The sequence below is a fragment of the Miniopterus schreibersii genome, assembly GCF_964146895.1.
Source record: "Miniopterus schreibersii genome assembly, chromosome: 1".
Lineage (NCBI taxonomy): Eukaryota > Metazoa > Chordata > Mammalia > Chiroptera > Miniopteridae > Miniopterus > Miniopterus schreibersii.
In genome coordinates this window covers 175,023,761-175,047,676 of record NC_138101.1, presented here as the reverse complement: position 1 = coordinate 175,047,676, position 23,916 = coordinate 175,023,761, and the positions used below count along the sequence as shown (strand labels likewise).

The 23,916-nt window shown below is 47.1% G+C and overlaps 1 protein-coding gene across 2 annotated transcripts in view; it reads left to right on the top strand.

The window, feature by feature from the left end:
• The window catches only part of SPTB (spectrin beta, erythrocytic), a 111,116-nt gene that overhangs the window by 36,064 nt on the left and 51,136 nt on the right, over positions 1 to 23,916 (top strand). For both annotated transcript variants that reach the window (XM_081116177.1, XM_081116178.1), the window contains exon 2: positions 14,806 to 15,004. In XM_081116177.1, the coding sequence (XP_080972303.1) occupies positions 14,857 to 15,004 (148 nt within the window). In that variant the 5' untranslated portion in view covers positions 14,806 to 14,856. The remainder of the gene's footprint in view (positions 1 to 14,805; positions 15,005 to 23,916) is intronic.

The window sequence follows — 23,916 nt, the reverse complement described above, 5'->3', positions numbered from 1 at the left end:
GTTTGAGAGTTCTAGTTGCTCTGTATCCTGACCAGCACTTGTTACTGTCAGTTTTGTTAAGCCATTTTAATAGGTGTGTAGCGATATCTTATTGTGGTTTTAATTTGCATTTCTCTAATGACAGATGAGATTGAGCATCTTTTCCTGTGCTTATTTGCTATCCATATATTTTTAAAATCGAATTTTGGCATACAACATATTAGTTTTAGGTGTACAACATAATGATTCAATATTTTATATATTGCAAAATGATCACCACAATAAGTCTACTTAACATCCATCACCATACATAGTTACAGATTTTTTTTTCTTGTGATAAGAACTTTTAAGATTTACTCTCTTGCCCTGGCCGTTGTGGCTCAGTTGGTTGGAGCATCATCACATACACTGAAAGGTTGCGGGTTTGATACCCAATCCGGGCACGTATGGGAAGCAACCAATTGATGTTTCTCTTTCACATTGATGTCTCTCTCTCTCCCTCTGCCTTCCTCTCTCTAAAATCAATTTTTAAAAAGCATATCCTTGGGTAAGGATTGAAAAAAGAAGATTTACTCTCTTAGCAACTTTCAAATATGCAGTACAGTGTTGACTATAGTCACCATGCTGTACATTACATCCCCATGACTTATTTATTTTGTAACTGGAAGTTTGTACCTTTTGTCTCCCTTTACCCATTTTCCCCCTCCTCCTTCTGCCTCTAGCGATCACCAGTCTGTTCTCTGTATCTATGAGCTTGTTTTTTGTTTTGTTATGTTTTCCATGTATAAATGAGGTAAGATGGTATTTGTCTTTCTCTGACTTATTTCATGTATCCTAATGCCCTCAAGGTCCATCCATATTGGTGCATATGGCAAGATTTCATTCTTTTTTATGGTTGCATAATATTCCATTATATATCTATATCTATATCACATTTTATTTACCCATTCATTTATTGTTGGACACTTAGGTTTCCATATCTTGGCTTTTTTGCAAATAAGACTACAGTGAGCATGGGGTTGCACATATATTTTTGAGTTAGGGTTTCTTTGGATAAATACCCAGAAGTGGAGGTGCTGGATCATATGGTAGTTCTATTTTTAATTTTTTGAGGAACCTCCATATTGTTTTCCATAGTGGCTGCACCGATTTACATTCGTACCAACAGTGTACAAGGGTTCCCTTTTCTCCACATCCAATACTTGATTTCTTGTCTTTTTTATAATAGCCATTCTAAAGGGTGTGAGGTGATATATCGTTGTAGTTTTGATTTGTGTTTCCCAGATGATTAGTGATGCTGAGCACCTTTTCATGTACCTGTTGGCCATCAGTACATCTTCTTTGGAAACATGTATTCAGGTCCTGTGCTCATTTTTTAATCATATTACTTGTTTTTTTGCTATTGAGTTTTATGGGTTTTTTATATATTTTGGATATTAACCCCTTATCAGATATCTGATTTGCAAATATTTTCTCCCATTCAGTGTGGGGATGTGTGTGTGTGTATGTATCAGCCTAATTTTGGACTTTACTCTGTTCCTTTGATCTATGTGTCTATCCTTTTGCCATACTATGCTATCTTGATGACTGTAGCTTTATGATAAGTCTTGAAATCAGGTAATGTCAGTCTTCCAGTTTTGTTCTTCTTTGCAAAATAGTGTTTTTATTTTACTTGCTATTCCATACAAATTTTGGAGTCAGCTTGTGGGTTTATGTTTTTATATCTCGTTGGGATTTTTATTGGCATTGCATTGAATTTATAGATCAGTTTGGGGAAAATTAGCATCTTAATAATATTGAATTTTCCAATTCATGGGCACAATATATCTCTCTATTTATTTAGATCTTTAATTTCTTTCATCAGTATCTTGTAGTTTTCAGCCATGCACATATTTTATTCTATTTACACATAAGTGTTTCATGGATTTTTTTGGGTTCTGTTGTTCAATAAAAATTTGTTGAATTAATGAATAAATAGTGCCACCCTACTTGTGAATGCTTGTCTTGATTCTGTAGTCAAATTTTATAAGATTCTAGAATAGGGGTTGGCAAACTCATCGAAGCCCTTGGGGTGGCAGGCCAGCATTGATGCTAAGAGGTCTAAGTATAACTCTAGAAGGCAGGAAATACGGGTTTCATTCTCACATCCTTGCCACCACGTTCTTTAACCTTGGACAGCTCCTTCTCCCTGCCCAGGGTCTGCCTCCTAGCTCAAGTTGTACATTGAATTAAGCCTACACTTTTCAGGCACCCTCTAGGCACAGCTGGTGCGACAGAGAGTTGTTTCCCTTGCACAATTTGAATGTGCTGAGTAGCCTGCCTGAGCAACCATTTCTCACCCATTTTCCTGGTTTGGCTCCTAAACTACCTCTTTTATATCCTTCCTTTTAGTAAGATGTTATATTTCCATAAAGTCCTTATTAATCTGTGTTCCCTGGGAAGAATACTCTGGCTCTGTGGAAAGGTATATACTCACGTTTGTTCTACCCAATTATTATGTATTAATTGAGAACCTACCATAGTCAAGGACCTCCAAGGTGAACATGGCATCCTTCCCTTTAAGGGGCTTACAATGGTAAGGAATTAAGTTATCAAAGTCAAATGTATTTGAAGGAGGGATTTCAGGTAGGTCTGAAGGAGTGCTTCTTCATCATTCAACTCAGCGGAGGAACCCGGTGTCGGGAGGCTGGGAGAGCGTGGATGCCTGATGCAGAGGTGAAAGGGAGAGTCACAGGAGGGGCAATCTGGTAATGACAGTAGGGCTCTATGGTACTATGCAGATTATAACATCATTTCCATATAGCTTTATTTGATCTCTACAACAGCTTTATGTGGTAAGTGGTGGGTAAGTTAACTGCTCTACGAAGGAACTATGAAATAAAATGTTATTTCTTGCTTATATCACAGAGGAGTAAATGGGTATAAATTGAGGACAATTCCAGTTATCCAGGAAATCAGGTCCCTTCCATCTTGGCCTCATAATCTAGATTCTAGGCACTTAGGGGAAAGAATAGGAGAATTATGGGGGATCTTTTCATGGCTGAGACCTGGAGGTGGTGCACATCACTTCTGCTCATTCAATCTCACAGCCATACCTAAAGCACAAAGGCGACTGGAAGACGCCAGCAGGCTGTGTGTAGAAAGGGCAGAATTCCGCCTTTGGTAGGCCCGAGTAGTCTCTGCCACAGATGCATAGGGTGTCTCCCTCACTTTCACCTGGGGAAACTGAGGTACAGAGGGGCTAAGTGACTTATGGTAGAACACACAGCTACTAAGTACAGGAGTTGGGATTTCAACCCAGCTCTTCTGTTTTGATAAAACAGGAATAATAATAGCAGTAATAACAACAACAATAATATCTAACAGTTTGTGAGTGTGGGTGTATATTAAATGAGACAATATACATAAAGGTCTTAGTAAATTCCAGACTCTGCTTCACAGTCCTATAAAGAGCCAAGTATATTTTTCCTGAGGGCTGTGGGTAGCGGAGTGACTGAGGGCAGTGGAATAACTGCATGGAGCCAGTAGCTGGTGCTTCGCCGTCAGCAGAGCCCAGGGAAAGGGGCTGATTAGACTCTAGTGGCCAAGAGGTGCTCTCTCTGCAGGCCTGGGAAGCCATGTACAGCAGAAACTGGCTCTTCCAGGCCTTTGCAACAAGACTGGAGCTGCCCCTTGCGGGCAACTCCCGGTGTGTCTCCGGGACAGCCCCGCTGCGTCAGGCTCGCGTTCTGGCCAGGCGTGGGAAAATCCTCTGGCCAGCACCTGTTCCCTCAGGAATCCTTGTGGGCCTGAGCAACTTTTCAAAGATTAATTTTAATCTAATTACTTTAAAAGCTCTAACGTGAATGAATAACTAAATTGGCACCCGTAATTTATATATTATTTATAGGTTCGACTTTTAAAATAGCTCTTTTCATTTGTGTGGCAGAGATATATGGATAGAAACCGCTCTATGACTGACATTTCTGTGACACAAGAAATGAAATATAAAAAGATTCTCGGCGAAGTGCAGTAGGGCTTCCCTGTCTAGAAGGGTTCTTGGTGAGAAGCTGCCGCTTCCATCAGTGTTTCAGGTGAGGAAATTAAGGCATGGGCTGAGTCAGAGCTGCTCTGAGTGGTTTCAAGATTTGTAGACATTTATAGGAGCTTGGACCCTGTGGCCACTGCCCATCCCTTCTGCCACCACAGTCTAGCCAAAGAAAAAGAGATGGCAGGAATGTGTAGTTGAAGCACCAGGGGCAAGTGACAACGTCAAGGCATCAATGCCCAGCCTGGATCCACAGCATGACTGCTACATGCCACGTCTCTATTAAATATATCTTTATTGATTTCAGAGAGAGGAAAGGAGAGGGAGAGAGAGAGAGAGAAACATCAGTGATGTGAGAGTCATTGATCGGCTGCTGCCTGCAACCCGGGCATGTGCCCTGACCGGGTATCGAACCCCGATCGCCTGGATCCCAGGTCGACGCTCAACCGCTGAGCCATGCCCAGCCAGGCTCGCCACTGTTTTCCTCTTAAGGAGCAGTGTCCTGCATATCTCAGTTCTCATCCATTTGTTCAACATGTTTTAGCCTCATTTAATGTACATGGCATTATGCTGGGTAATCAGGACAAAAAGAATGAATAGAGATGCCCCTGGCTTCAAGTAGCTTACAGTCAATTGGAAAAGACAGAGATTTCCACTATTATTCTACAATGTGGTTAAGCACTTTAATGAAAATGAGCACCATGTGTGATGGGAACCTTAAAGAAGCACCCCACCCCCACCCCAGGGGATGGTGGTGGAGATTGGGTGGATTCTTGAAGGAGTGAAGGCTAAGATGAGTTCTGAAGGACAAGAAATGATTCTGAAAAAGAGGGATAGTTTTCTGGGTGTAGGGGACAGCATGTGCAAAGAACATGACCAGAGAGAGCCAGGGATCTGAGTAGAGTTCCTTATAGCAGGGAGGAAGGGTTGGATGGAAAAGTATTCAGGTAGGGGATAGATCATGAAGAGCTTTGACTGATTAAGGTTTTAACCTTTCTTCTGAGATAGGGAAGAACTATTAAAGTATGGAAGTGGCATTATCATATTTGTATTCTAAGATGATCTTCCTGGCTACAGTACAGAGCATGGTTTGGGAATGGTAGGCAAAAAAGCAAACATGGATACAAAGAAATCACCAGGAAATCACTAGACTTGAAATGATGGTGGCCAGAAGTGAGGGAGCAGTAGAGATGGAGGATAGAGATTTGAGAGACATGGAGGGGAACTGAGTTGATGAGATACTGGGAGAAAAGTAGAAGGGTAAGCGTGACCCCAGGTTTTGGTTTTGGCCATTGGGGGGCTATTGGTGGACAGGGAACATGGCAGGAAGGACTGGGACAGGGATGGTGACAGAGTCAGTTGGGGGTCATATTAAGTATGAGTGGCCTTGGCCTGTGGATGTTCAGAAGGCAGTCGCATGTGATAGATGGGAGCTGAGGAGATAGATTTGGAAGCCATTATCATGAGGTGGTATTCAAGTCATGGGAGTGAAGTAGGTAGCCAGAGAAGAGTGTGCAGACAGGAGGAAGTGGAGAGGGCCCAGGAGAGAACTCTGGAGGACAATACCAGTCAAGGGACAGGTAGATGAAAAGCAGCCCACAGGGCAGGCCAACGAGGAAGAGCCAGAGAGTTAAGCGAGAACAAGGAGCGTGTCCTGGAAGACAAAGGAAGTGATTTCAGGACATTTTGGAATGGCCAACAGAGAAGTCAAGATAAGACCTGAAAAGCGTCTGTTGTTTTAAGCAACAAGGAAGGGACGTGTCGGTACCCTTTGGAGAGAATAGTTTGAATGAAGTGATGGGGGAAGCCAGATTTCGGTAAATTGAGTTAGGTATGGGATGAGGAGCCTTTCATGAATATACGTCAACATACTGTGTCTGCTTTTACCTTAGCAGCAGAGGCAGCCCATCGTACCTCTCAGTTCTTCATCATTTTCTAGGCAAGGCCCTCTCCTGGTTGGTTGGTTGGTTGGTTGTTTGGTTGGTTGGTTGATAGATCTCCTTTTATTTCCACTTTCCTTTCTATTCCCCTCTCTCCACATAGGAGCAACCATTTTCATGTTTTTAAGAGTTTTACTTTTTTTGTTTATGTTCTTATATATTGTTTTATATGCATATATTTTTTAATTATGTCAGTGGTGTGTTATAGATCTTGTTCTGTTTCATATTTTATCCAGTACTGTGTTTTCAAGATCCTCCAATGCTGCCTTGAGTCCTCCATGTGTACATTCACCACACTTTACTGCCCATCCCCCAGTGATGGACACCCAGGTTATCTCCACCTTCCTACCACCACAATCAATGCTGAGTGAACATCCTTGCATAAGTCTCCTTTTAGACCTGAGTGAGGATTTCTTTGGTTTCTATGCCTGGGAACATAGCTGCAGATGTGTAACCTGACTGAGAGCAGGCAGACTGCCCTCCAGAATGGCCAGGCCAATCTGGTCCCCTCACTCCCCCTCTGCGTGTCACCATCTGCACCTCACATTTTCCAGCTTGATTATGTTTGTCTGTGGTGTCCCCTTCTTGTTTTAATCTGAATTTTTGGGGTAACTAATGACCTTGAATATCTCTTCCTTTTTTTGTAAATTGCCTGTTCATATCCTTGGTAACTTTGTTAAGAAGTTTGGCTTTGAAAGGGAGGAGAGAAAGGATGGCAAGGAGGAGTTTTATTTAAGATTGGAAAGACTCGCGCATGTGAAAATGAAGATGGAAGGGAGAGAAGCTAGACTCACCTTCCTCCCAGGACTGGAAGGATAGACAGAGGGAAGGATGGTGAGGATCTTGCCTCACCCAGCAATAGCAATGAGACTTCGGTGTAGGGACTGGGACCGAGGAGGGGGAGTGAGTGGATAGATCATCACCAGCTTTCCCTGAGCCCATCTTGACTGCCCCCTTCGCTAGGGCATAGAGGCAATGGAAGATCCATGAGGCTGGGTAGGAGGGAAAAGGCGACCTCACTCAGATTCTAGGAAAATGTTATATATTGTGTTTCTAAATGTTTGCAAATTTGTTTTAAATTGCAAGGAAAGAGGAGAAGTGCCTAAATTTCAGCATATGGGATGTGACACAAATAAAGCTGTGGAGGCACATGACACAGCAGTGGGGATGGGGGACATGTGGACCCTCCTGGTGAGAGCGGAGTTAGCATAGAGAGAGTATGAGCTCAGCACCGAATGGTGTAGGGCTTTGGACTAGACTGTGTGCAACGCTGTTGCTAAAAGCTGTGGAGCAGAAGTGTGTCATTATGAAAAGGGCTGTGCAGGGTGGATCAAAGAGGCTGAGCGTGAACAGAGATGGACCCATTACATAAGTTCAAGCAGGAAATGGTAAAAGCCTGAAGTGAAGTGGAAGCTTTAGAACATAAAGGAATGATGAATGGAAGATACTTTATGGAGGCATAATGACTGGCCTTGGTGATGAATAAATATTAACTAAGTGCTCAGTACATGTGAGTGAGATAACTGAATGGGTAATGCATGGATCAAGGTATGTGGTGGGACAGAGGGGTTTAAAGAGAATCCAAAGTTTGAGCTCAGGTCTCTAGGAGGAGGAGAATATTTATTGAGCACCTATATGTCCCAGGCACAGTGCTAAGCACTGGAATACAAAAATGAATAAGACAGGCGTGGCTGCTGCCTGCAAGGAACCTACAGTCCAAGCAGGGAGAGGCCCAGCATTCCACCTGTGGGTGACCTTTCCAGCGGGTGGACATCACCAGCAGTGCCTGGACCAAGCTGAATGTGAGCAAGCGGACAGATGTAGGAGCAATTACAGTCCCTCCCGAGTGCTATGAAGGGGTCAAGCAGGGTGCCCAGACTGAGAATGACAAAGGACTTAGATAGGGTGCTCGGGAAGACTTTCACAAGGGAGTGATACTTAAAAGGAGACCTGAGCAATGAGAAGGAGCCAGACATGCAGAGATGCTCCAGGAAGTGTCCCTGCTAAGGGCACAGCATGCACGAGAGCCCGAGCTGGGGAAGAAACAGCAAGTTGGGAGAACTGAAAGGAGGTTCACAGGTTGCTTATAATGAGTGTGGGATGATGAGCTTGGAGAGGGAGGCAGAAGCCAGACCACCCTGGGCATTGGGGCTATGGTAAGGGGTTGACGTTTAGTCTGTGATCCAGTGTACTTAGTGCATATGACTGTTTTTTATAAAATCGATAAAATTTAAGTTTAATAATTGAACATTTTTTATTTTATGAGGTTTCAAACATATCAAAAGCAGAGAGAATAGTATTATGACCCTCCCTATGTATGTATCACCCCAAGTCAACAGTTACTAGGGGTTCCTCACTTGTTTCATCTGCTCCCCACTTTACTGAAGCATATTTAAGCAAATCCCAGGGGACATCATGCCCCATCCCCTACATTCTTCAGCAACTCTAAAAAATATGTTCATTTTCTTACATAACCACAATGCCATTATCACACCCACCATAATTGATTATAATTCCTGGTTATCATCCAGTACTGAGTCTATAATTCAGATTATCTGGTTGTCTCAAAAGTGTCTTTTGATAGTTATTTGATTCAAGATCCAAATAAGGAACACACAGCATTCAGCTATTACATCTCCTAAGCTTCTTTTGATCTATAGCAGTCCCTATTCTTTGCCTCGTGTGTGTGTATGTGTGCGTGCACGTGTTTTAATGCCATTGACTTGTCAAAGAAATGGAGTCATTTGTCAGCAGAATGTCCCACATTCTCGGTTCGTTTGCTTCCTCATGTTGTCATTTAACTTGTTTCTTGATCTATAATTCCTATGAATGGGAAGTTTGCTCTAAAGACTTGATCAGATTGAGGTTCAACTTTTTTGGCAAGAATATCATTAGCCATGACGTCCTTTATATTGCATCATGTCAGGAGACACAGTATCTAGTTGTCCTGTTCTTAGTGATGTTAAGATTCGTCAGTGAATTCAAGTGCTGGGAACTTGGTTCTATTGTATAGCTCCCATCAACCTCTTATCTAGTGGTTTTATTTTTTTATGAACTTTTGTGAATCAATTACTTTATTAAAAATATCTCAATGATTATTTTGATCCCTTCTTGACCACTTCCCATGTTGAAACTTCACTGCCCCCCCCCCCCATGCAGTTTTCATCAGAGAAGAGAGAGGTAACTGTGGGCATTCTGGAAAAGTCTGCATGGAAGAGGAGAAATTGGGCATCAACTTTCAATTCAGATATCATAGAATGTTACTTATTTTGGGAGAGGAGGCGAGTGTCTATCTTGAAAGAAGTAAGTAGTTGGAAGAGATAAGAAGAGTTACTGGGTTGTAATAGCTTTCTGTGAATGTAGATATTGAGCCTAAGAATCCCAATAGAGGATGGTCTTTGAAAACTACGTACATATATTAAGGGTATCATCTCTTCTGTCTCCTTTAATCACTCCCAGTGGACATTTGCCTCTGTAGAACGTGAAGTGCTGATAGATGCTGTTAAGATAGAGGGCTAATGGGACAATCCCTATATCAAAGCTGAGCTGCACCTGTTCCCCAACCAAATCCCTGTAAGAACTGTTGGGGCCACGATCCCACCCCCCACCCCCATGAAGCAGCTGCAGCATAAATGTAGCCAGTTCTTAGTAAGTGATTTTTCCATGATGAGGGTGGACAAGTTGTGACATGTGTGCCTGAAGTTTCTGCTTGGGGACAGAAACTGGAGCAGAAGGGTCTGGGTAAGGCCTTACCAAACACCAGTGGACTGCAATGACCAGGACATTGCAAATGCATGGGGATCCTTGATGGGCAACCATGGATAGAAATCTTGAGACCTTAAGAAACCCAAACCACACCCTGCCACTGATGGACTAGGAGCCAGGCAGGTCGGGGTGGGAACTATAGAGTGTGCTCTGCAGAGGGGAAGCGGCTTAGTCCAGGCACTGGTGGTGATGTCTATCTGCTGGAAAAGTCACCCACAGGTGGTATGCTTACCTGGCCTCACTGTCACCCCATGGTCTTAAAAACCCCTTATTTTCCTCTCCTGGGAGCCATGTGTTCAGTCTTACCCATACTGAGACAGAGCTGTAATCTCTAGGTAGAGATGTCTGGTAGACTGATGGAGGTGCCAGACTAGAGCTTGGGGGTGGGGGAGAGGTTAAGGCTGGAAATAGATTTAGATTACTCTGCGCTGGGCATCTCATTGGCTCTCAAGCTGGTTTTATTCATTCATTCATTCATTCATTCATTCATTCATTCATTCTCTCATGCTGTTTTAGTGAGTGTTTATGTATTTGACTTTTTAAGGTGTCTGTGGAATATGCATTGCAGATACATTGGCAGAAAAGTTACCAAAGAAATTTCAGGGTTTAATCTGACCTGGGATGCTATAGTACCAAAATATATTTTAAAAGCAGGTTTGGGGTCAGTACAAAATAGATAGCAGGTGAGGGATCATACCTTACTAGAGAGAAAATAAAGGTAGAGTGGGTCTAAATTATCTGTTTAAGGAAGATGGTGCCCAAGCTGTTGCAACAGTCTCCACCTATGATCTTGCTAAGGCAGAGTGGCATCACCCTGTCTTTCCCCTGTTTCCCACGCCTGAGGTAGACTGGGCTTTGTTGCTTCTCACGTTCGCATGGCCCAGAGAAGAGGAGATGGGATGGGGAGGAGACGAAAAGAGAAGCACATCTATGCCCTCTGCTTAGCACTGTGGGGAGGGCCGAGGTGAGTTCTAGCTAGGGCTCAGCAGCACCCCACAGGAGGAGAGCAGCTGCCCCTGAGGCCGCTTCTTGGGTTCCAGCCACCCAGGGATTAGCTGGGCATAGCACAGGAGGTTGAGATTCTGAGGCCTAACACCTGATCTCAGGAGCGGATGGGTCTGAGGCACACGTGGGAAGGGTGGAGCTGTGGGTTTCGTCAGTGATATTGTGAAACCTACTAACCAAGCAGGCGCTCCTGCCAGTGAATGCCCTGTGCGGTCAGATGAGCTTTTCAGTACTGAGCTGTGGGCAGATCTTCTAGGGACCCATCCTGCTCAAAATATAACCTGGGGTCAGGGGCCGGCAGAGCTCCCTGAGTGAGGGTGAGCCTGTGGACTCTGCATTTAGAGACAGGCCTGCCCAGCTGCTGGACAGGCAGGTAGATGGACAGGAAAGGTGGGCTCCCTGGGCACAGAGTCACACAGGCCAGAGAAGACCCACCTATAATTTGACCAGGGTCTGGCAGGTATGAGAAGGATTTCTTGAGAGCTTGAGGGTGAATTGGGAAGTGACTGGACAAGAAACTACTTTTTATGCCTTTCTTCCTGGGTTTCATGGCAGGAAGCGAGGTACACCTTAGGGTCTGCTGTTAGCCATGTACTTGCTGCCCTTCATACTCAGAGGGCGACTCTAGATGACTTACAGCCTTCACAATGTGGCCAGATCACCTTGGCTCCAAGTTCCCCTCAGATATCAACTTAAATGTCATTTCCATGACTCTCCATTTGGTTAGGTATCCCCACCATGAGCCCCAACATATGCTGTTCTTTTCGGTCCTGATGGTTTCTTTATTGCCAGGCCTTCAAAGGGGCATTTTTTTTACAGTAATGGAAGTTGACATGGGTGACAGTGGGAAAACACTGGGTTAAATTTGATTTCAGTCATCCAGGTTGTTTTTTTGGGGGTTGTTTTTTTTTTTTTTTTTGGTTTTGGTTTGTTTTTCTGGAATAACTATCTGTAGTTTTCTTATTTTCTGCCTCTCACACCTAAGTTCTCCCAGATCCTTCCCTTGCCTTTGCACACTGCCCCCCCCCCCCCGGCTCTGATGAAATGCCACCTGGGCAGGCTGCTAGGGTGGGCACGGCTGGGGTCAGGAGGAAGAGGGCCTCCCCTTTAGTTTCTGATCTTCTGTCCTCAGTGTTTGTCTTCAGGGACCTGACCCTTCTAGAAAAACAAAAACAAAACAATAAAACCTCTAGACTTGTGTATTTAGACATACACATGTGTTTTCCCATGTTCCAGGCAGAGCCGTTGCCTGGCTGCTGCCTTCCCTGAGCCGCAGTCCAGTCGCAGGAGGCATGGCGTTTTTAAGCAGGATAAATTGCTGTCTAGTGGCTGCTCTTCTGCACCCGGGGCCATCAATCTTGTCTCGAATGCTGGGCCGCTGGGCTGCCTGCTCAGGCTCATCTTTCTGGGGCAGACTTATTTACGGAGCCACGGCAAAGGTAATCTCACTCCCCCAGCCCTGTGGCCCAGGCCTCTCGTGGCCGCTCTTAAAAATAGCCCAAGACAAGGAGAGCTAGGGTCCGGTTACCTGCTGCATGCAGGATATGATCTCACCTCGCCTCCTGCACCTGGCAGCTCAGCCCTTCTGGGTGCTGGGTCCCTCTGCCTGTCAGTCTCTTGCCCGCTCAGAGCCAGCTATAGTTCCCCTTCAGGAAAGGGATGTGGAGGCGGGAGTCCTTCCCAGCAACCTTTGCCCAGCCAGTTGGGTGGGAAATGTCAGCCCTGGAAGTAGCGTGTCTATCTGGAGAAAATGACAGGTTGTCCAATGGGTCAGGGCTGTTCCTGGGTACAGGCCCAGCATCGTGGGGTATGCCGCGTTTGGGATAATGACTGTTTTTTCCACCTTCCGCCTTCCCTTCCCTGGGTAGCAAACACCTTTGCCAGTCCTAGAAGCTGGGGTGTGCCCTCTGTCCCCACATACCATGTTCTTTTCCCACTCGCTTCCCTAAAATCGGCCTGGTCGATGGGGAGAAACTGGCTGCAGCTTGGCCTGCGGTCCCAGCCGCAGCAGCAGTTTCCTAGATGACCTTGGGGGGGCCTCACCCTATAGTAGGCTTGGTTTTCTCCTTTGTGCAGTTAGGGTGGATAATTCTGGCTCCTGTCTTACCTCAAAGGGATGTGGTGGGATTGATTAATCAGACTGGGAAAAAGGAATCTGAAGTGATTCTGTCTGAAAAACAAGGGCTCTAGGCCTGCAGTTACCATCAGATTGGTGAGCCTGCTTCGCTTCTTCGAGTGTGTGCCTGCTTGGGCGGGTGAGTGTGTGTGTTGGAGTGCGTGTCTGTGTATGTAATGTGAGTGTGTGTGTGTGTGTATGTGCGCGTGTGTGCACACGCTCGTGGAGGGAGTGGTTTACCTGACAGCTCACTAGTTGTGGACACTTGTCATTTGTCTGCCTCACAGCCTCCCCCATCCCCTTACCTTTTGGTCTCTTGGATGTGAAGGCTCTGGGCTCCCTGTCCTCTCTTACAGACTTGATATTTGGAGTCCCTTAAGGTCCCTGGGGAGATGGCTGAGAGGCAGGTACAGGCGAGGAAATTAAGGCTGAAGGAAAGCTAGTCATTTTCCCAAGGCCGGAGACACTCAGGACCTAGCCTGGTGCCTCTAGCTTCCTGTCCCACTTTTCCCTGACCCAGCCCTCACCCTCTAGTTACATGGCATGGTTTCTAATTTTGCCATGTCGTTTCTCACTTTCAGAATATGCTCCTGCTCTTTCTTCCCTTTGTGGGGTCTCGTCCCTTTCCTTTTTTTTTTTTAAATATGTCTTTATTGATTCCAGAGAGAGGAAGGGAGAGAAACATTGATCAGCTCCCTCCTGCACACCCCCGACTGGGGATTATTGAGCCTGCAACCCGGGCATGTGCCCTGACCAAGAATTGAACCGCGATCTCCTGGATCCTAGGTCGATGCTCAACTGCTGAGCCACGCCCGGCTGTCGTCCCTTTCCATATATCCCTTCACAGGATGCCCCAAGCTTCTTTTAGGAATCAGCTTAAACTTTCCTTCCCCGACACCCAGTGCTACCATGAGTCCCTCACCTTTCCCATTCTTTCCCAATGGTGGCACCCATCACACTTATTTAATTGCTTATTTAATCATCTGTCTTGCTGCCTGAATATAACGTCCATGAGGACAGGGCCCTTTGTGTCTTACTCATAATTGTCTAGCACAGTGCCTTCCACCTCATTGGGGCTTGGCACATATTTTAATTAATCATGAATGAATGAATGAATGAGTGGGTAAGTGAGGACCCAGTGCTCCTGATGACCTTGTTGATTGCATAGATGAACACACACAACTCCATTGTCCGTGGGATCCCTTTACCACCCACCACCACCCCACCCCATGCTGATGACTTTGATGGGACAGCAGGTTCATCTGGGCTCCTTGGTCTGTCCTGAGATTCAACAGGAGAGCTTGTCTGAGCACCTGGTTGCACTTCAAAGGATGCAAAACCAAGAGCTCAGCTTTTGGAATATTTGCAGCCGGGAAAGAACTCAGAGGGCTCTTGGGCAGCCTCTGGGAGGAGTGAACTTCCCCCAGCACAGCCGCCAGGGCTGCTGACACCAATGGCTTCTTGAAGCTCGCGCTCATCTCTCTTCCCACTGATCCGTGTGTGACTCAGATTCAGCCACCTTCCAGCTTCTCCCCCTTCTCCTCCTCCCCCCAACCCCAGGTTGGGTGGTCGGGTCCTGGCCCCAGTCCGCAGGGTGGGGAGAGGCTGCCCTTCCCGGCTCCCGCCAGCCTCAGGCTCCGGAGCTCCCGCGGCAGTAGTGGCGGGCTGGAGGCAGCGGACTTGCTGCGACCGACGTCTCCACCTGCTGGCCGCCCTGACCCTTGCTGCATCAGCTCTCTGTGCCCGCCGCCACTGCCGCTGTTACTGTTGCTGCTGCTGCTGCTGCTGCAATATTTTATATCCAGGGAGCCGGAGACCCCGGGTGGGAAGCATGGCCAGGCAGATGGCACTGTGTGCTGCTCCCACAAGGACCTACTCCTGCTGGCTGCTCCAAATAAGTTTCTCCTGAGGAAAAGTGCAAGGGGGTGGGAGCTCACCCTCTGACTGTGTTGCTGTCCCCCCCCCCCCCCCAGGGACCCTTCCATGAAGACTGAGGCAGGCGTAGCTGCCGAGAGCCTGCTGACATGACATCAGCCACAGAGTTTGAAAACGTGGCCAACCAGCCACCGTACAGCCGGATCAACGCCCGCTGGGATGCCCCTGACGATGAGCTGGATAACGACAACAGCTCGGCCAGGCTCTTTGAGAGGTCCAGGATCAAGGCCTTGGCAGGTACCGCTGGGGGCCGTGGGGTTTGGGGACCGGTTCTCACAATCCCAAGGTTCACTCCCCTCCTTGCCTGCGGCGAGTTCTCTGGGCACTGGCGTGAGCCCTGGCAGGGCGGTGATGGAGACGTGGCTGCGTGGCTCGGAGAGGCTGGGCGCCTCGGAGAGAGCACAGGCTCGGGCGGCCTCTGCTCCCACGTGTCTGCCTCTTCCTCCCAGGCGGGAGATGGTGCCAGTGGGGCTGCCCTCTGCCTCTGTCCTGCATGACCTATGGCCAAAGTCAGAAGGAAGAGAAAGTCTGGGCCAAGAAGTGTCTGAGGGGATGGACAACCCGACAGAGGTGTGTGGGGCCTTTGTACGCACCTCGGTCTCCTGCCTGGACCTGGACAGAGGAACTGCTGTCATCCTCCCTGTGGTCCCAGAAGGAAGGGGTGATTTGATAGAAAACTGAGAACAGATAACATCCTGCTCACACTGCCTCAGAAAGTAGGATTTTCTGGACTAAACCTCTTATCCTGAAACTGGAATTAAATTAGATTTTTACTTAGCAGTTTCATAATAGATGTGTGTGTGTGTGTGTGTGTGTGTGTGTGTGTGTGTGTGTGTGTGAGAGAGAGAGAGAGAGACAGAGAGAGACAGAGAGACAGAGACAGAAAGACAGAGACAGAGAGACAGAGAGAGACAGAGACAGAGAGAGACAGAGACAGAGAGATCTTAAGTTTCCGGTAGAAATGGTTTCTCCTCCCCCTGCTGGCTGAGATCTGATTCTTGGGATCCCCCCACACACACCAGCCCCTGTGGCCACTGCCTCCCTGGAGCCTGGCCCAGGGTAGCTATATTCTGACCCTAAGTCCTTGGCCAGTAAGGAGTTTGAGTTATGGGGGGTGGTGTAGGGTGTATATAGGGGTAGGGGTGGATTATTTCACCTGCTCTGCCAGTGATTGGCCCAGTCAGACTCGTTTCCCCATCATTGCTTGTTGCCATCTCCTACCTTGTAAGAAGGGCAAGGCTTTCCCACAGGCCCTTTCGGGAGTGGATCTCCCACCGTCCTACTGCTCGTGGCTTTATCTGAATTTCATGCTAGTATTCTTCCAGCTTCCCTCCCTTTACTCTGCTCCCACATCCCTGGTCTCCAGCTGACCTTGAGGCATAAGCAGGGCCCTAGGCCCCTCTGAGACCATATTGACCTTTCACCTCGGGTGTCTGGGTGTCCCATCCCTGTAAAAGGAATGGGGTGGTGTCTCATCCTCTTGTGGTGGGGACTCCATTCAGGTCTCAGCAATGTCCTTGTTCTTTTTTTCTCCATTGCCTCCTCTCCACCACCCCTCCCACCTCACAAAATCCTTCCTTGATTTTCCTTGGGGACATCTAATAGCACCAACCCCTTGCTTTTGCTTATGTAATTTTAGCCTCTTTATATAACCAAACTCAGAGCCCTTGGCTTTGCCAGTCTGGTTGTACCTTCTTTATATCTCGTGCTGGCTGGATCTGGCTGCAGCGACCCTGGTGATGTGGCTGGAGGGCGAGAGGTACCATAGTCCATAAAGTTTGCCAAAGGACAGTGTGAGGAGCAGGACTGTCTTTTGTGCAGAGATCATTTGATCTATTTCACAGACACCCTGTTTTTTAAGAAACCAAGGTAATTTTCATTTTAACAACTATCTATTGAACTCCTGCTGTGTGTGAAGCTAAACCCCTGTCCAGACATGGAAGTGGAGGGGGAAGCACAGAGAGGAATTCTGCATATCACCTGTCTCTAAGGAGTTTATGATCTATTAGGGAAAATGAACGATATTCAAAATTTGCACAAGTAGAGTTAGAGAAGAACCGGAGGAAAGGCACATAATTAAACAGCAATGAGAGAGCAAAGGGAGAATGAAGGACTTGTTTGTGGAGGAGGGGGCTTGGGCTGGGGACTGGAGGGTGCGTGTGCCTCTGACAGGCGGATGGGCTACAAGTTTGGCCACTTGGCCTGTATGTGTAGCCAGGTCTGATGAGAAGCCTGGGAAACGAGTGGAAATGGGTCAATCGGAGAAGAGCCTCCACCAGCCTTTCCTGTTCCTCACTGATCATGCATCTTACCTACCAGAGAATCTGAATGCCCCACCTGGGAGAGAGGAACCACAGAGTGTAGAGTTGCATGGACCCGAACGATTCAGAACATCTTGGCTAACAAGTAAACATGGAAGTTTGGGGTCCATTTAGGATTTTTAAAAACATATAAAAACCTAAGCAGTTTACTGACTTTCCTCTCCTGAGAGTTTGCTCTGAGCAACCTGTGGGAGAAGCTAAGGCTTTGAGAAGGTGCAAAGTAGAGTGGCCGGATGGACCCATTCCGGGGGTAGGCAGAGCAGAGTAAGGAAGCGTCAGTCTCCCCTGTTTTAACTTCTTGACATTTTCTCTTTAGTACTGTCTTTGGAGCTGTCTGAGCAGTCTAGGCAGGGGTAGCTTACAAAGCAGAAGCTACCTTCTGTTCCCATCATTTTGGCTGGCTCCATGGCCACCCCCACTCCTGAGAGTATTACAGCAAGAAAGGCGTTCGGTTCTGTGTTTCTTATAAGATGGTTGTGGTCTGCTTTGTAGCTGTATGTGGCAAGGTTGGAGAGATTGGCCTGGCCTTTTCTTTTTGAAATTAAAGGTCCTGGGTGAGGAGGAAAATGTCACAAGACCCAGATTCAAGTCCTGGTTCCACCTCTAATGCTATTGCTACGGAGGATGGCTGAATCGGTTTCCTGTTTTATAAAGTCGGGAGAGTAGTACTTTTTCAAGGTTGTAAATATCAAGTAAGATGAAGTTTATGAAAGCTTTTAATTAATAATAAAATACTAGGTGAATGTTTATATTTAGAGGAAATCTTAGTATCTTTCTGTCCCTTCTCTTCTAACCAGCTTCAGAGGTTCAAGATCATTAGCTCATTCATTGTCCCAGTGACCTTGGCCTGCCCAGGGTCGGTTTCTTCCTTTGTAACCCTTAACCCTCTTTTTTCTTAGAAGGCCTGGGTTGGAAAAAGAACCAGGAACTGGGGAAGTTAGACTGATGCTTGTGTTTGGAGCTCTCAGCTTGGTCCCCGGAGACCCAGTGCCCGTGAGGATGAAGGCCTGTGCTGTGAAGATCTTTCTCCTTAAGGCCGGCCAGCCAGGATCTCAGCTGTGTCTCTTCCATTGGCCCAAGAAAGCAAAGGATGAGCCTTGTTAGATGCTCTTCCTGATGTGGCAGCTCCTATGAGCCCTTCTCTGCTTAGTGACCTGTAGCTAGAAGACTTGCATGTGGTTACCTGGACTCCATCTTTTCTGCCTCTTCAGTCAACTTTCTCTCAGCTCCAAAGGCAGCCCCCATTCTGCCTTTCTCCCTCCTTGGGCCAAAATTAACAGACCATCTGGTTACTCTGTACAGAAACCACCACATTGACCTCTCTCCAGAATGAATTACTCTGGGTTGGAAACTGCAGATCAGCCTGACTAAAGTGAAACAGGGATTGGGAGGTGGGTAGAAAATGCTGCAGAAGGCTCCTGGAAGGAGGTGGATTTGACCTTGGCAATGCCAAGGGCAGGGCTGAGGACCCAGCAGGAATATTTACCCAGTAGGTCCCTGGGCAGATGTTAGTTCTCAATATCAGCCTCTGAAGCTGACAGCACTTTTTGAGGTTTTGTGGTGGGTGGACATGAGGCTCCTTCCTGAACAGCGAGCTGTCCTCTGCTTTGATGGCTCTGGCACCTTCCCAGACAGGCCACTTTTTGGACCTGCTGTGGAAGATGAGAGGAAGGGGAATAGCTGAAAAGGCCAAGTTCCTATCCCTCCAAGAGGTTCCAGCCTGGTGTTTCAGCAGAAAAGCTCCCAGTGTCTCCTAGAGTCACCCTCATTGTCACACACCCCTTCCCGTCCATCCGTTTTTCATACTGGGAGCCATTCCTTAAACATTTGTGGCACCTGGAGGAGGGATGGAGCACTACAGGCTGCAGGGGACTTACCAGCCAGGATGCGCGTCCTCTGTGTGCCCTCTCCTCGTCCCAGGGGAGGCCTGTGCTTGCCTCCTGCACAGCTCCTCGCACCTGGCCGAGTACCCCAGCGGCTCAGGGCAGATGTGGCCCAGCTGGGAGAGGAGCAATGCAGCAGAAAGGTGCTCCGAAAAGAGAAACCTGTGCACCAGCCATCCTCCCCTTCCTCTCCCTCTGCCCTCCTACTCCCCCTGCCTCACGCGTGTGTACAGCTTGGCATCCTAACTCCTTGGTACACAGAGGCCTCTGCAAGGTTGCAGACCAGGCCCTTCTAGGAAGGCCTGTGAGAAAGAGAGGGCCGGACATGCCCTTCCTCCTCTTCTGTGGCTTGTTAAACAATTACTGAGGGACAGACTACACAGAGTTGCCCTTTTCCAACAATGTGCACAAAATTGTGTGGCCCACTCAAAATCGGAATCCAGGCGATGTTTCAAACTAGAGATGTGCTGCTTTTCTGCATTCTCTCTTTGTAGCCTTCTTACTAGAAATGCGATGAGGCCAGCAGTGAGGTTGGTTGAGGACAATTCCAAGAACACAGAAGGACAGCAGGTGCACTACAGGCTGTGTTCTGTGCTCTGAAGCACATAGTTGCTGTCACTTTGAACCCTAAACCCTTCCAGACCCATTGTTCTATGATTGACAGGTGTTCCTTCCCGGCCTTAGGACTGTGGTCCTCAGACCCTGCTGCTCCCTGCCCACCCACCTTGGCTCCCCAGGAACTTTCCAGAGAGGGTCATTGGGCTCCTTCCTGACTTTGGTGGCTAAAGATGATGCTTAGCCTTTCCCTGGACCCCTTTCCCCACCTGTACCATGATGTGGCTGAGCCCAGGTACCCCAGTTGTCTAAGAAGGGCTTTATGTCCAGAGGGTGAACCCTTAGAGAGCAGGGTTGTACCACACTGGGGTGGGGTGGGGTGGCGACCAGCAGCTTCTTGGCAGCCTGTTAAGTCAACAAATTCAGATGCAGCTGCTGGAGACCAAGGCATCAGGTGTTTATGGTCCTTATGTCTCTCTTAAGCTACCTGTGAGAACAGAGATGGTGTCACTAATGAGAGGTCTTTCAGGTGTTTTCTTCTCAGATTTCAAAACATGAAATGGAGTTTCATTTAGAGACTATATATTGAGAAAATATACTATTCACAGAAATATCTATAATCATTAACCATCATTTCAGTGTACTGTCAGGAAAAAAAAAAATTGGCTCAGCACCTTTCTCTTGGAGGTTAGCCATCGTGAGTTTCCCTCCCTCCCCCCAGGCAGGCCACTGTGCAGAAAAACCTGCCAGTCACCCTGTGTGGACAAACCTGCAGGAGAGGCCAGTGTGCCACCTGCACTGTGTGGCCCTGCCCAGGACATAGCCCCCTCTCCCATGGTCCCCTCTCCCCTCTTGATAAAAGCTGCTCTTCCTCCATGAGAACCATTGCAGAACAAAGGCTGCTCCCTTTCTTGATGACTCTCATTGCGGAGATGCTCGATCAAATATTAATACACCTAGGTTAATAATAAGACTGTTTCCTTCCCGTATGGTGCAGTGAGTGAGCCATGTTAATAGCCTCCTCCATCTCTGGGACATTCCTGTGGGCTGTCAGCTTCGTTCCCCAGGGCAGGCTCTGGCACCAGGCCTTGGCTGCGCTCATGGCTCCTGGGAGCAGCCGGCACCCGCTCCTCTCGCCCGCTGCGGTGGACCCCCTGCATGCTTCTTGGCTGAAGAGGTGGCGTTTCCAGAGCATCTGTAGCAATTGTTCACTTTTCCTTTTCATCGTGTCACTGAGAGGGAATGACAGGGAGGCTTGGTAGCAGCCGAGTCTCTGGGAGCATTTTGCCTCCAAACACTTTAGCCTTCAGATTCTGGAAACTAGATCAGCCGGGAATCTCATTTTACAGTCTAGTGAGAGGGAAGTAGATCAAATAATCACACATGTGTTTATATACATACAGACATGTGCATAATGACAGTTATGAGAAATGCAGTGAATGTTTACTGAGAACTGTAAGAGTTTATAGCACAATCTATAGCTTATAACTCATCCAGGGATGAATAGGGCCTCTTTTGAACATGAGGGGAATGGTGGGTGGAGATTAAAGGGGCAGACAGGAGCCACATCACAGGGCCCTTATAGGCCATGCTATCATCAGGGTCCTGGCAGAAAGCAGCCGGACACTCAAAAGGAGTGGCTGAGGAATTTAACGAGGGGATTATGTGCACAGGAACAGCAGGGTTGCAAGATCACAGGGTGGGAGCCATGAGCAAGGAGAGCTGTAGGCTCTCAGGACTGGAGCCTTCAGTACAGCACCAGAGGGATGGAGCTGCTCCCAACCCATCAGCCTGCTTTTTGCGGGGAATTGACATGATTGCATTAGGGTTTTTACAGATCACTCTGGCCTCAGTGGGGAGAACAGATTGTGGGGAGGAGATGCAACAGTCCAAGAAGGAGAAGGTGGCAGTGTGAGCCAGCTAGGGCCCTGAAAAGAAAGTGGTCCATCCCAGCAAAATCATTCTTCTGTCCTCCTGCCGCTGTCACAGGCTTCCCCCTAGTTCAGTGACCTTGGCGAAGTCACTGTTCTGCTCCAGGGCCTCCAGTTCCTCAGTGAAAAATGAGGGCCTAGAACCAGGTGATGCTCAAGGCCTGTCCAGCTCTGGCAGCCTGGGAAGAAGGCACCTGTAGAGCAGCTCTGCCCACCCTGAAGTGCAGGGTTCTGCTCCCTGGCCTGGGGAAAGGGAATCAGTCCTTTTTAGTAAATCAGTGGATTCTCCAGAAATTCTCCCTGTTCGTTAAAGGCTGGGCCGAGGCTGAGTCCTGGGGCATCTCGACTTCTGTGTCCCGCATTCTCAGCAAGTGTAGTGTTTCCATGCGGCCGTCACCTGCACACATGGTAACAATGCTCGGTGTTTGCGCAGCTGCTTTGTGTTCTAGGTGCTTTTCATCCAGAGGACCTCACTGACCCTTCAAGCACTCTGAAGGAGGCAGCGTGTAACTGCTACCGTGGCCCTTTCAGACAAGGGAGGTCACACAGCAGGAAGCGGCAGGACAGGACTAAAATCGCAGGGTTTTAAATCATCACAGTGCTGTTCGGGCTACGGTATCTGGCTGCTCTTGAATTTCCTTCAGACCTGTATTCTCTCCTTGGCGCCACACTTGAGACGCTCCTTCCCACTTTTCCTTCCACCACCAGCTTCTTGAGCCTCTTTAATCAAAAACTCTGAACTCATTTTGACTTCTGTCTTGCAGCCTCTGAATACTGTCACCTGACAGGGCCAGCTGACCCATGTTCTGTGTTTTTGTTCACATCAGCTCCTGTCATTTCATTTCCGTAGATCATTTGTCAGTGGAGTTATGTCCTCCAGCAACTTTTTAGTGAGATGTTGCCTTACCTAAGAACCTCCAGGCTCTTCTTTACCTGGAATATAAAATTCAAATTCCTTAGACTGTCCGTCAACTTCCTTTCTCTGGGTAAGTTTACTGCTTCTCACTCTCACCCACCAGACATGCACATATGTGCACATACACATTTGCCAGTTTCCACCTGAGGGCTTTAAACAAGGTCCCCTTCCTTCCCTGCCATTTGAATTTTTGTAGCTATTTTTATTTGTTTTTCCAATGAATTTTCTAATAGTTTCTCTAGTTCACCTAAACTTATATAATTTAAATATATTTAAAATAATATTAAATATATAGATTAATTTAGGGTAAACTGAAGCTTGATGATACTGAGCTTTCCTTTTTGAGAACTGGGTGTGCCTTTCCATTTATTCAAATCTTTTGTGTGTCTCGGGATCCTTTTAAGGTTTTCTTTATATAGATTTTGCATACTGTTTTTTTAAAAAATATATTTTTATTCAGAGAGAGAGGAAGGGAGAGGGAGAGAGAGATAAAAACATCAATGATGAGAGTCATTGATCAGCTGCCTCCTGCATGCCCCCTGCTGGGGATCGAGCCCGAAACCCGGGCATGTGCCCTGACCAAAAATCAACAGAGAGATGCTGGATCATAGGTCGATGCTCAACCGCTGAGCCTCGCTGACCTGGCTGCATACTTCTTTTTAAATTTAGGCTGAAACACTTTGTCTTTTTATTATCATTGGGAGCCCTACAAATTAATATTTCAGCAAATAATCCTGCCACACCTTCAGTGGTTCCTTTTGCCTCTAAAATTAAATCTAAACTACTTAGCCTTTTATTCAAGGCTTTCCACATCTGGTTTAAAACCTGTTTTCAACATGTTTTCTTCTTACCTGTAACTACTCAGTAGTCCCCTTGAATGAGCTCTGTCCTTTTCTGCCTCTCCTCATGGGCTCATTCCATCACCCTGCTCCACTCCTTGCCTGTCCAAAGTGGTTTTCTTCCTGAGAGCTGCCCCGCCTTGACTACTCCAATTAGAAATGCCCTCTCTCCTTTTTGACCCCCAACTATTTATTACCTGTGCCATTTATCTGGTAACTAATGTGATGTTATCTGGTGACAGCTTTTGTATTATTAAAATGAACCACCCTTTATCTCTTGTGTGGTTGCAAAATTAACTACTTGTAGGTTTGTGTCTTGTTTCCTCAACTAGCCTGTGAGGCCCTTGGGGACACTGAGCCTGCCTCGTGCTCCCTGCAGCATTTAGGATGGGCCTGCACGTGGTATTAGTAACAGTAGTGATGCTAACGATGGTAGTTAACGTGTACAGCAAGTTTTCTGTGGCCAGGTACTGCTTTAAGCACTTTCCATGTATGAACTCACATATTAGTGGATAAGTATTTGAATTTTGATATTGTGGGTTTACTTGACCTCAAACTAAACCTTTGAATTGGGGTATAAAGGAAAGATCACCCAGTCATGATAAAGACAGTAACTCTAGCTAGCTGGTCAGAGAGGAAGGTGAGTTTTCTAGGGGAAGGCCTGACATATAGAGAGGAATGAGAAAGGCCACAGCCTGGGAAGG